The sequence below is a fragment of the Ochlerotatus camptorhynchus genome, unplaced genomic scaffold (assembly GCF_037179485.1).
Source record: "Ochlerotatus camptorhynchus isolate MF236.1 unplaced genomic scaffold, CSIRO-AGI_Acam_v1.1 ptg000070l, whole genome shotgun sequence".
NCBI classification, from domain to species: Eukaryota; Metazoa; Arthropoda; class Insecta; order Diptera; family Culicidae; genus Ochlerotatus; species Ochlerotatus camptorhynchus.
The window spans coordinates 2024830-2038723 of record NW_027040560.1 but is presented as its reverse complement, the minus strand read 5'-3'; the positions used below and the strand labels follow the sequence as shown (position 1 = coordinate 2038723).

Genomic DNA, 13894 nt, shown 5'->3' with positions numbered 1-13894 from the left:
ACGTAGCGTGAAAATTCTGAACTATTGTGCACCAAGCAATAGGCATTGACCTCATGAACAACTTTTTCGAAGACAGTAATTTTCTACCTGTTCAGAATCCCGGGCTTAGCATACGCAAGAATTGTACACGTTTACTAGCGCCATGTGGTGAGAAAATTCTAGGCTACTACCACCAGCTTAAAAGTCTTGACCCACTGAACAGTAACTTTCTATCTGCTCAGGATCTTGAGCTATTGTATATGCGAGAATTACATGTGTATACTAGCACCGAGTAGTGAGACAATTCTGAACAACTGTCCACCAACGAAAAGATCTTGACTTCCTGAACAATTTTGCCAAAGACATTTACTCTCTATCTGGTCAGGATCTAGTGATGTATCACATGCGAGAACTTAACATGTATACGAGCACTATCTAGTGAGAAGATTTTGAACTACTGCTAATCAGCAAAAAGGCTATGATCTCCTGAACAGCTTTGCCTAAGACAGTAACTTTCTATCTGGTCATGATCTCGAGATATTTTATATGAGAATTGCACGTGTATACTAGCGCCGTGTAGTGAGAAAATTCTGAACTACTTCCACCAGCCAAAAATACTTGACCCCCTGAACAAGTTTACCGAAGAAAGTAACTTTCTATCTGCTCAGGATCTTGAGCTATTGTATATGCAAAAATTGCACGTATATACTAGCGCCACGTAGTGAGAATTTTTTGAACTACTCCACTAACGAAAAGATCTTGACTTCCTGAACAACTTTGTCAACGACAGTAACTTTCTATCTGGTCAGGATCTCTCTCGAGATTTTGCAACCAATTAAGTCAAATCCCACGTAGTACGGACACCGTTTACGCGGTTTCCATTCATATTTTCTCTATTATACGCTTTTTTTGGAGTTAACTGTGATAAAAGTTTAACAAGTTTTTACCCTTCTTACAAAGAAGGGTATAGATATCACTTGAAAAACCGACTATCGATCCGAGGCCCGGAGAGCCGAGTGTTATATACCATTCGACTCAGCTCGACGAGATCGGAACATGCCTGTGTGTGTGTGTGTGTGTACGTGTGTATGTGTGTATGTGCGTGTATGTAACGAAATGAATGCGCTCACGTTTCTCAGCAACCGCTCAACCGATTTGGCGCCAAATGATAGGTCTTGGGGTCCCATTGAACGCTATTGAACGGTTTTGGAATCGGTGAACCGGTTCCGGAGATATGGCCGGAATAAGATCCGGTGAATATGGGCCTTCACGCTGGATTTAACGGAAAACGTATCAAAACCATCATGCGACACATCAAATTACTACAGAATTCAAAAATAAGATCAATGCAAGTCGTGTTAAGTGTTCCAGACCACATTGGACACACTTGGACATGTTCCGGGTACCCCGGGGAAGTTGCTTGAATATGAATTGAATTAAAACCCATTAAATCACATTAAAATACGATGATAAGGTGATTGGTAGCCTCACCAAATAGACTACACCCGGATATATTCCGGGTACCCTCAGGCAGTGGCGTAGCGTCACTGGATGACACGGGGGTGGGGGGCTTGGTCACTGATAATGACAATAAAATAAATAAACTTGAATAAGTAAGAAGGGTCTGATCACACCATAGGTGGATAAATTCGGGTTTTTTTAATACCCGTTGGTTTCATATCGATTGGTAGCTCGGCTGCAAAATGGCAATGTAAAACTCCCACTGTTGTACAAAGTACAACGCGCGAGTACTCGTGTTACAAAAGTTGGCGCGAGTAACGGAGGGTTAAGAATGCGGATCCAGTGAGACTGAATCCATACCCATGGTCACCGGAAGTGCAAAGGAATGTCAACGAGGAGTTGAATAAGTGAATAGCTTCCGGAGTAGTAGAAAGGTCAAATAGTGACTGGGCTATGCTGATCGTACCTGTCATGAAGAGAAGTGAAGGCGAGGATGGTCAGCAAAAGCTCAAAGTACGAAAGCTGAACGAGAGGACGAGAAAGGATGCATATCCGTAACCGCATCAGGATCGGATTCTGGGAAGACTTGGTTCGTCGAAGTACCTATCAACGATTGATCTGTTCAAAGCATTCTGGCAGATTCCATTGGAGAAAGATTCGAGGAAGTACACCGCCTTCCGGGTATTTGGGCGCGGGCTTTTCCTGTTCACCCGTCTGCCATTTGGTTTGGTCAACAATCCCGTGACGTTGCCGAGGTTGATGGACCAGGTGTTAGGCTACGGGGAACTGGAGCCCACAGTAACTCGTTCGAGGAACATATCCGAACTTTGAAAGTGGTAGCGAGGCGACTGACCACGGCAAATTTGTCGATCAATTTGGAAAAATTCAAATTTTGCGTTCCAGAGTTGCCCTACCTTGGGCTTTTAACGTATTATGTAGTGTAACCGTTTGTTACAAGATTTGTATGATTTTTAGTTGGTGCATAATTTTTTAATGTACTGTCACGTTTTTATAAGTTATTTGGTGTTGGTTAGTAGGGTTATTAAAAGATTACCGTATTCGTGATAATGTTTGCACCATCGTACAAATAAGGTTCCCGTTTCACCTGTGCATGCCTTGGTTTTCTTTGCATGCACGTAACCTATTGCTCATACCGTAGTAGGCTGTGTATAGAAGAAAATGATTTACTTAGTTTGACAGTTGCACCATGACGAAGTGTCAGCGTATTCGTGATTTGTCCCTACTAACAGGGAATTGTTTAAACTTTAAATTGTATAACAGTGAAGTGGGGATAGGTTACAGTACATTGGGTGCAACTACTACAAAGATATGCAGGCGGGAGAATGGATAAAGGATTTTTTGGATTGGGATATAGGATGGAGGGATGGAAAAGCGAAGGGACAGAGGTCAGATAGCCCACGAACGACCCGCCATTCCTCATAACTATCCAGTCGTTCGCGTGTGAGAGGAGTTGATCAGTTGAAGTGCTTGAAATAGCCAGTAGTGAGTGGTAATATTCGAGTGTGATGATTTGCTGCACCACAGCTCAATTCAGGTAAATAGCTCTCTGCCCAAACAAAAGCTAACGGCTGAACTAACGTCCATTCGATACCCTCACAGGACCTTTTGTATTATCTTTTGATCCACATCGCCATTTTGTCTGTTGAAAAGATCAACCGACGCGCACGTGATCCGGCTGAGCAGTCTCTAGGCCGCTAGGTCTAAAAGCAAAGGAACTAGCCTTCCTCAAGCCAGACCAAATGTTTGGCTGGAAGGAATTTGTCTCGGGAACCCTCCCTAACCGCCAAGGAGACGTTACCCTCTCGGTAGAGTCACTCCGGCCTTGCCTGTCCTCAATAAAATGTTTCCATCTTTAACCACAGTTGCATTTTTTCCATAACGTTAATCAAGTGACAGTATTCTGCACGTTTGCTCGCGTAGCCCCTTCGATTGCCCAGTAGTAAGCCGACCTTGAGACCCAGCTCGAGAGGTCTCTTGCTATTGAGAACTTACCGGTAACAGACAGTAGAGTTACAGGTTCATTCGGCAAGAGACTCGTCCTAGTGCTTTTGTTTCTGATTTTAGACGGTTGATGTCTTCACCTTTTTTTGGTGACCATGATGGGTCTGAAGAGTTTTTGAACTAGCCTGAAAATAGCCCGGAAAAGTCTTGGAATACTGTTTGGTTCAACAGTAGTACAACGGGACAGTAGCAATACAACATTATGAAATTGGATTAGTATTAAATTATTCAAAATAAAGCAAAAACAGCAAAAATTCGTCCTACCAAAGCCAACGCTCCCAAAGGGGAAAAGCTACCTACAAACCGCTACCGATCGATAGAGATTCAGCCAATTTCGAACCCATTTCGAGCGGAAAGAAAATAAATTAAAAATCCGCCCCTTCCTTTTTTGTGGAAGCATGGGAAAATCCCACGAACGCCCGCACTACTGTGGTGTATCCGCGCTTGCACACAGAATCCGCCAATTAATTAGTTTTGCGCAAGCACCTCTCAATAATAGATTATCTCTACCGGTGTTGTTTGTTTATTCGGTCGCCAAGCAACCACCGAGGACCTGCTCGGACTTTTTTGCTTTTTGCTGTTCCACTTCGTTCTTTTTAGGAGGATCATTCCAAACTCCCGGAGAGAATTCTTAAAAATTGAAAGAGCGGAGATGACTGCATGGCGCAGCATCCGTTCTCTCTTCTTTCATGGTGTATTTTTTATGCCCTGATTGGCTGGAAGGCACGTGCGTACCTTCAGAACGTACAAAACCAACCATGTGTATGAGAGAGAAAGAGCGAGCACGAAAATAGGGGAACGCCGATTCCATTTTCCCTTTTGTTCCTTCTCACCGGCTGCTTCTCTTGCGAGATCGTTATAAAACTATCCTTACCGTTCGGGATGTGATTTAGTTTTGATTTGCTACTCTTCGGGTGAAGACTATTCCGTGAAATTTCGTGACCATGGCAGAGGAACTGATTTACCGGCAGTACTTTTACAACTACCATCATCAGCATCAAGCGATGGATTTCACTCCGCCACCGAGCAGTCCGGAATTCATCCCGTCCACACTGAGCTACTTTCCGGAATCCTTCGAAGTGCCACAGTACAACAGCGACACCGAGTGGGTGACGGCCAGCCCGGTAAGCTTTGGATCGACGAGCCCGTCCACTGACTACAGTTCACCAGGTCAAATCAATACCACGCTGAAACCTCCAACTCGGCCGCTATCCAACTCCGCCAAGGTTCTGAGTCAGATAGAACAGCTCGAGGACAGCAGTGCATCGGATAGTGATCTCCTGGCCAACAGTGATATCCCCACGAAGATCAAGATCAAGCGAGGTACGGTGATTCCAACGGTGATCAAGCGCAAACGGCGTTTGGCGGCCAATGCACGGGAACGGAAGCGCATGAACGGACTGAACGAGGCCTTCAATCGACTGAGGCAGCATCTTCCCGCGGGTGGAGACGATCGGCAGCTGTCCAAACACGAGACACTGCAGATGGCGCAAACTTACATTACGGCACTGTGCGATTTGTTGGTGTAGGGTGGTGTAGAAGCAGAAAGAGAGGTTCGTCGCTGTTAGGCCATAGATGGGGGAAACCAAGTCATTAAGTTAATTCCGTACGTCGTTTATTAAGTTATTGCTAGGATATTTGTCAGTTTTAACGATTAAAATGGTTCCAATGTATGTTTTACATAGTTTAGTAGGAAATGAAGCAATAGATGAAATAAACTAGTACAATTAAGTATGTTAAATTTGGCGTGTTGCGGTTTTTTAAGATGACCAAATCCTTAAATCTGGACATTAATCAATGGCCAGTCATTAATTTCCAGCCTATACATATCGTCTCCGTTCCGGATATTCCAATACCATAACGAAGGGATGTCGTTTGCTACCCAAGGGTGGCATTTTCCTTAAAAAAATGTAACTTTTCCGGAATAATTTTTCAGAAGGACGTAAATAACTTGAAAACGGTATAATTCATCAAAATGACGTATGAGAAGAAGTTGTAGGTGAAAGAACAATCTTTACGAAAAACCTTAAGGTTGCGTCTGGGCTTTAAGTAGTTGTCACTCACTTATAGGTAAGCAATATACTAACCTATTTATGAGTTGTTTTCACTCAACATCAACTTCAATCTACTCCATATTAAGTTTTATACCACTTACTTAACACTCTGGCATATTCCGGTAACTATAATATGAAATTAAGGGGAGGTTTCTGAGGCATAACATCTCTGATCACGCCTTCCTTCGGATGGGAAGTAAAGCCGTTGGTCCCCGGTTCATGAGTTGATGGGTCGATAGGTAGGGTCCAGGTGTGGGAGCTGCCTTCCTGGCACGTCGGTAGCATTGGTGCTCAGCACGGAAAACAAGATCGACGGAAAAAACAAACCAAAGGAAAAAAAAAAGCTTTAGTTTGAAAGGGCACCGCTTAAAATGTTGAAATACATATTACAAATTCACAAATGCAATTACGCCCCTTTGAAATGTTGTCACTGAATTACCTTTGCTTAACAGCATCGGTTTCAACCAAACAACCAGGTTGCTATGTGTAAATGTTGTTGAGCAATGCAAGTTACTCAGAGTTACACAAAATTAACTCCGATTATACTCATGATCGAAAGCTGTCCCAAAATCGAACTCACCAAATCTATCCATGATTAATCCGCAACTTCATACATTATGAATTAAAATTACACCTCACACTTAGAAATAACTAATTTTACACGTGACGGATTCCATTTTTTGACATAAAGGATGAGGCGTAAATAAACATGTCATTTAAGTGCTCCGAGACTGAAAAGTTTGTTACTCGACGAAAAGTTCATCGTTCATTGTTCATCGAAAATAATCCTCCGTATTTTATTGCTCATCGATACCCTCAGTTCTGAAGACAATGAAAAGAAAGCCACCTTCTGAGCCGTGAAATTAAAGTGAATTCTTCGTCCAGATCAACTTTCAATTGTGAACCAACAACGACGGCGCTTAGAAGCAGGGTGGTCCCTTCCCTATAACCCGCGGGCAATAAAAACGTTTGATTCATGGCACACGTGATGTGCAGTGCACCCATTTTCCTGTGTACGGGATTGGCTCAGAGTTTTGTCAAATAGCCTCAGGGTTGCTGCGATCCGTGTTGCACCTAAAACAGGTTTCCAAATAATGATTGATGCGAGCACCGGAGAAGAGTGGACACAATGTAGCTTCACAAGTTTGTTTACCTTTCCAGCTCAAACAGATAATGCAATTTTTCAGATAAACATAATCTAATTAATTGCTTAACTGCCGGTTCAATATTTGCTCAATCTTCTGCTAACATTTAACCTTTCATTTCGAATCTCCTCGTACCCTTTAGTTTCGTGGCGAAGGCTTTCCCACTACGGGAGAAAACAAACTTATATATCTTAACGAGGTGTATAATTTGGCGCTAGAAGAAGCACCTTCTCGTTCGATGAAAAGGTAGAAGCTAACCGAACGTCGCCATTATTACGCGCCAGCCTTCTCATAAAACACAAAACGGTCACCCAGGGATAATCCCTACAATTTTTGGCAACGTGAAAATAACCAACGACGCAAGGCATCAATCAGTCGTGCATCAAACCACTATCATCGAAGCGCAGAGGGCCCCTCAATTTTCTTATGGCGGCCGGCAGCTTCATCACCGTATAACTTGATAAAATCGTTTATTTGTTTTCGGGCTTCTCCTTCTGCGAAAATTGCAAACTTGTACACTGGTTTTAGGGGCTTGAAAAGTTCATTCAGTGATTTTTTTTTTGTGCTGGTTCAAAATTTAATAAAGTTATCGTAAACCGTTTATCGAAATGGGTCTTTCTGAGTCGGGGGAAACACACCGAAGCTGTCGATCCAGCCGCCAAGTTTCACGCCGGTCCGAGAAAAATGAGTAGGCCGCGACGTGGTTTATGGGTGACGGGATCGTGTGAGTTGCGCAACGGTAGGGTGACCAGCTTGGATTGAATCCAACAGATCACTAGATTTGTTTGGAAATTCGTTTTTAATTGCTCCCATTGCTGGAAAGTGAGAGTCACAAACAATTAATTGAGGGTGCCAAAAGACCACCGTCGAACGGCAAACAAAGATTCTTCCCGTTCCGTTTGTTGATTGCAAGAAAATGATGATGAAGGACCTTTTCCGCTATTCACTGCAAGCGAAGGATCTCTGCACGAATCCTTGAGAGGTCTTTCACCGCTCGGAAAGGTGATTAAAGTAACAGGTACGATAATAATAGGCTCCTTTGGTTGTTCCGCTATCTCCAAAGGAACAGGATCCTGCGCCGCGTGGAGGGTCAAAAGCTGCGGTGCGTTGGTCCTTTGTATTATCCTGCGGCTATTGTTTGGTTATGAATGACCGGAACATCAAAGGATTATCTGAGTATGCGGTCCCCGCGGGGAGGTCCCGTGAAAGGACACCGCATAAAAGGGGTAATTTAAGCTTTGCTTGAATGGAAGAGATTAATGCCTCATTAGCTGGACTCCGTCACGCCAATCAAGTTTGTTTTATTGATTAATGCCAGAATTGCTAGAAAAGACTATCGCATACGTATCGTCGATTTTCCCACTTAAAAAACAATTCTCGACCACGATTACCGCACTCAACGTACAATACCGTACAATTTCCGAAAAGATCACTGCTCGCGTCAATCAAGTGTGCCGTGAGAAAATTGCAGTCGTCTGCCAAAGATCGCAAAAAAAAACAGAGAGGCAAAGGCATGAAAAAAAAATAGTAGGCCCTGCAAAATCGTTTCAGACTTCTTCAGCAGAAAATTTCGGATCAAATTATCGGATCCACTGGCTGCACATCACACGATTTCTTGGCTTGCTGCCTTGCCACCACCAGGTCCTTTTGCCGCCTCGCCTGCTCTGCTTGTAAAGAGGTTGCGGATTATACAAATTAGCGCTGCACAGGATCCTACGTGCATTGTTCATTCAGGAGGAGCTGGTAGGAGCTTCCTTGGCAGTCCGAAATAATCGTAACCGATGAAATAAACAAAAACGTAAAACAAGAACGAAAACGACGGATCTTGATCGAAGCGTTTAAATTTAATTTGCTTCCTTTCAAATAAAATGCAAAAAGAAGAAAACCCCGCTGCCGAAAGTCGCAGGGATGTGGAAATGTTTCGAAATGTTCAACTTCCTTTTTTCGGACCGAGCTCGGTGGAGTTTTGACCGCGACGGATGAACTTTGCATGGGACTGTTTGGGGCGATGCGTCTCCTGGGCCGATTCATTGGTGTGTGAACTTTTTTTTTCGAGTGAGTTTCCCATCAGGTCACTGCATTGGATGCGGTAATTTTCCCATGCTTTTCACTTCAGCCAGTACAATTTTTTGGGAGAACATCGAATGGCAATTACTCACTCGATAAGAAAGGGTGATTGAGATTAACGCGTGTGGTTGGTATTATTTGGATCTGATGGGCTTGATGACTGAGTGTAAAAAGGCTCTTAACGCAATGTGGGTGGAAGTGGAACGGAAACAGCAAGTTTGACAGTAGTCACAAATTTCATTAAGGCTGTGAACCATTTGCCGGGTTAAATTTAACTCGTGGTTAAAAGTGACATTTCGAAAGTTATTTTCTATGTTCGAAAATCCCTGTGTTACCGATCGATCGGGTTTCGAGCAGAACTCAGTCGCTGTTGTCAAGATTTAACTTCTTGTCTGTCAGAAATAACCAGTTAAATTTTGACAATCGTGGTTGAGTTCTTCTCGAAAACCGGTCGATCGACAGTACAGGGATTTTCGAACATTGAGAATAACTTTCGAAATGTCAGTTTTAACCACGAGTTAAATTTAACTCGGCAAATGGTTCACAGCCTAAGCGACCTAACCGAAGTCGATTTGGTTCTAACTAGTTTTCAATCCGACAAGTAGGCTTAGGCCGTTCGCAATGCTGTTGTATTTTATAAGGACAGTTTCAATTTGAAACTAGAACAGAAACGCACCTCTCGCAATGCTGAGTTGCAGTTTCATTATTCGAGCACTATTTTGCACCAGATTTGCAACTGCTCGACTATTCTGTTTTATTTCTGAGCGAGTTTGAAACACGAGTGGAACTCTGTTTCAAATTTCTTTGGATGTGTTGGTGATGTTTCGAAGAGCTCCACAAAAAAAAACGGAGAACTTCATAGAGAACAGTAAAGTTTATGGAATTTGATGATTACAAACATCTTTTAGAACTATGCGTTGCGCTGATCGTGTTGCAGTTTTATTTTTGACAGTTTCAAATTATAGAATTGTCAAGTCGTTTAAAACAATTTTGAAACTCAGCATTGCGAACGGCCTTAAGGTCCATTTAGACTATTTGATTCGAGCGGACTGCTCGATAATTTTGTCGGATGCAATGTTCGGATGCGTTCACACTTTTTCGACATTATGATTAGATTTGAGGTTTGATTTGTCGAACTAAAAAGGTTTGTGTTTAATTTTCATTCGACCCATTCGTATAAATAGCCGCAAGTGAGGAGAAAATATTGATTTTTTTCTTCTAAAATCTCACGGATTTCAACTGCTAAAGAACGCTTGATTTGTGTTTTGATGGCATCCAGTAGCAAGGTAAGCCGATTTCACTATTCAATATTGTCCTGTGTATGATTTGACTGATTTTTATTTGCCGATATGCCGTAATGGCTTTGTTCATGGCAAGGTCAACAAAACAGCATGTTTTATATAAGAATAAGCATGCCAGACAGTAGGTCTGAAAGCCTACTAAGATTGTTGTTAGAGCTTCATAGAGGTTCGGAGATGTACTAAGAAATTTGTTAGGCTTCAGGGTAGTTCGTAGATCTTGAGAACAGAACTACAAAACTTCAGAAAATTTTACTGAAATTTAAAGAAATTCCAAACATGTACAGTAGTCCAAACATGTACAGTAAAATGTGAAGAATTTCACAGAAGTTAGAAGATCTGCTGAACAATTATTGTACATCAGAAAAGTTCGTAGATATTCAAAACAAAGTTGCAGAACTTTGAAAAAAATCACAAAAATGGTCATGGATCTCTACAGGTCAATTTGAAGGCCTTCAAGAAAGAGTACAGATTTTCTGATACATTTTTAAACTTGTAAATCTTGAGATAAATATTTAAAACTTCACGGAACCTCATATGTTTTTAGATAAATTTTGAGAAATTTAGGTAATTTCGAAGATCATCAGAGAAATGTTCAAATCTTCAGGGTAGCCCGAGAGCCTACAGAGGAATTTACAAAACTTCAGAGAAGTTTTCAGATCTACTGAGAAATTTATTGAGCCTCAAGGTAATTCGTAGAAGTTGAGAATAGAACTACGGAGCTTCAAACAACTTTACAGAACTTTAAAGGTATTTGCAGAACTTCAGAAGAGTAGATATTTAATGAAATCTGCAGATCTGCAAGGAATTTTGCAGATCTTCGGAGACATTCAGTGGTTCAGAAAGCTTCACAGTTTCAAAAAAAAAAATTAAATCTTCAGAAAAATTTATAAAATTTCAGGAAAATACTTCAATTCCAAAAACAAATCTCACTAAAGTCAAAAGTACCTTTCCGATTCAAATTTCGGACGATTCAAATTTCGGACACTTTCTTTTTTAATTAAATATTACATCCAGTTAGAAACAAAGTAATAATGTTAGATGATCGTGGAGGCCACTAGTCAAAAAAAAATTAAAATTTACAAGACATGTGGATCATATTCGACCGAGATAATCAACTTTTAAAAGTGTCCGAAATTCGAGTTTAAGTGTCCGAAATTTGAATCGGCACGGTACTAAAGTCCACGATTTTTCAGAACTCCATGGAAGTTGGAAATAGATAGATCTGAAGAACATTTTTAGAAAAATTTGCATACTTCAGTAAAACTCACAGAACCTCGAGAAAGTTTGCCGATCTTTAGAGGTATTTACACAGCTTCAGAGAAATTCGTAAATCTTCAGAGAAATTTTCAAAACTTCAGCGATGTTCAAGTATGTTCAGATAATTTGTAGAGCTTTGAGGCATTTCAAATAATTTCAGATAAATCTGCAGAAGTTTATGGAAGTTCAAGAATCCACAAATTAATTTACAGAACTTAAGAGAAGTTCGAAGATCTACTGAGAAAGTTATTGAACTTAAGGTCAGTTCGTAGATCTTCAGAGCAGAAATACAGTAGTTCAGAATTTTAATTAAAATTGTAAATTGTAAATCTACTGAAAAATCTGCAGATTTTCAAACTAATTTTCAGAATTTGATTGAGGTTCTCGGATTTTAAGATAAATTTACAGAACTTAAGGAAAGTTCGCTGATCTTTAGCGATATTTGCACAACTTCAGAAAAAGTAGTAGATCTTCAGAGAACTTCCTTGAACTTCCGGGAAGCTCAAAAACTTCTAGAATTTTTTTTTATTCTTTAGGGAATTGTGTAGATGTTCAGAAATATTTGCACGAGTATTTGCAGATATTCATTGAATCATGAAAATCAACAGATAAAATTAAAGAACTTTCGAGAAGTTCGTAGTTTATTACAAATTTGGTAAACATCAGAGATAATTGTTGATATTTAAGGATATTAAATCTGCATAGATTCAGGAACTTTGTAGATTTTTAGAGAAATTTGCTGCACACAGAATATCAATGAAATCTGCAGAACTACCGAGAAGTTTGCAGATCTTCAGGAAAGTTTGTTGATCTTCAAAGATATTTTACCAGAGAAAAGAAACAAAACTTCAGGGACCTCCAAAGGTCTTCAGAGAAATATGCAGAATTTAGTTCATAACAGGAATGTTCAGAACTCAAGGAATCATGTAGATCTATCGAGAACTTTTCGCACTAGCTTGTGAAAAGTTGGTTACTGGTAAAGTTTTTAAATCCTTTTTCGCCTTGAAACTGATGTTCTGCACGAGACTCCTTGAACTGTGTCGGCGCACTACTGGGCAAACTGGAGGGGCTACGCGGACGAAAAGGCACTCGAGCTTTCAAATGAACTGTAACACAGTGCGGATCAACTTAAACACTGTATTTGTTTTTCAATTAACGATAGTGTGGATTGTGTGGTGTTGTGATCGATGTTCTTGGCACATACCCTTGATGACGAAGGCGACTACGACGACTGCAGACCAGTGAGCACTCGCTGCGGTTCCGGAATGATCCTGTCGATGGCGGATGATTAAAGGCCGATCTTGTCGGCAAGATGGCGGTACCACCGCTCGGTGAAATTCCGGTACAATTCCAACAATGGCGGATGAAGCAAGGCTGACCGAACGTCGGCTGTAGCGTGATGGTGGGTTGGTTTTACCGGGGCTTGTATAGCGGTTTGTGGAGATGATTGCGATGCACTGGTGCTTCCTTCTGACGAAGCCGGTCGACGACGGCAAGGCCGCCCTCTGTCGAACCGGGAAGGGAAATTCTCCTTGGCGTTTAGGGCCTTTAGCCTGAGAACGATATCCTTTACGTTTAGGTCAAGGTAACTAAATGTCACCTAAACCATAGCGTGCACTGGCGGTCCTTGACTCGCCAACCAGAAATCAATTTGATTGGTTGAAAAAGGTCCTAGCGAGGAGGTAACATCCATTAGTGTCGTTTTTCGACCAATTTCGAGAATGACTTAGACTTTACCTGTATCAGCTGAATTGGTGATTTACACTTCACCTTGTATTATGTTACTACTACTCTCAGTTAGTATTATGTTAAATATACATTATACTCCATAGACACTTCTGGTCTACACGCTCGCCTGAGATAAAGTGAACGATGGCCGTTCTATAAGCATCGCAGAACTCTTCAGCTCATCACCCGTGAGTCCGTGTCACCATTTTGCTGCGGCCATGCACACCTTATTGAGTAGTCGGCCGTTAAGCATAGCCGTATCGTCTGCCTTGGGGCCTCATTGCCCAGTCAGTAAAGACACGGTATTACCAAGCCGGAGGCGGCGGGTTCGATTCCCGGTCCGGTCGAGGGAATCTTTCGGGTTGGAAATTTTCTCGACTTCCCTGGTATAGAGTATCATTGTGCTTGCCACACAATATACAAATTCATGTATTGGTAATTGGCATCGAAAGCTTTCAATTAATAACTGAGGAAGTGCATTTAGAACACTAAGTTGAGAGCACATAATAAGCTAATATGCACTAAGCAATGAGCTTGAAATGCGAATAAGAAGAAGAAGTATCGTCTGCCCAGTGGGATTCACCGCAAGTGTTATACAAATTCATTTGAATGCTCGGTCACATATTTAGACCTTTGTAACAGAACTGTTACATCTTTCATATCACAGTTCTTGAAAGACAAGATGAACCAGATCCCTGCCGGTGTTCCTCCAGAGCAATCATTTCCTACTCCACAAAGTTCACCTTCTTCTTCTGATTATATTTAAAATAATAAAAGCAAATACGCCTGCCAAAGCTAGAGCAATTTTCCGATCATTCATTATATTCATATTTACTTTTGATTCCTGATACAGTTTTGTTTTGAAATCTAAACTGACAGG

At 41.4% G+C, this 13894-nt stretch overlaps 1 protein-coding gene across 1 annotated transcript; it reads left to right on the top strand.

The window, feature by feature from the left end:
* The first annotated feature begins 4374 nt into the window (after window positions 1-4374).
* On the top strand, window positions 4375-5203 carry LOC135697261 (protein atonal-like). The gene has a single exon (XM_065216884.1). It carries the CDS (start codon window positions 4407-4409, stop codon window positions 4989-4991), a length of 585 nt encoding a protein of 194 aa, XP_065072956.1. The 5' UTR covers window positions 4375-4406; the 3' UTR covers window positions 4992-5203.
* Window positions 5204-13894: the final 8691 nt, after the last annotated feature.

Bases quoted from the DNA above. Each gene is read 5' to 3' on its own strand.
- LOC135697261 (XM_065216884.1), top strand. From the start codon at position 4,407: ATGGCAGAGGAACTGATTTACCGGCAGTACTTTTACAACTACCATCAT.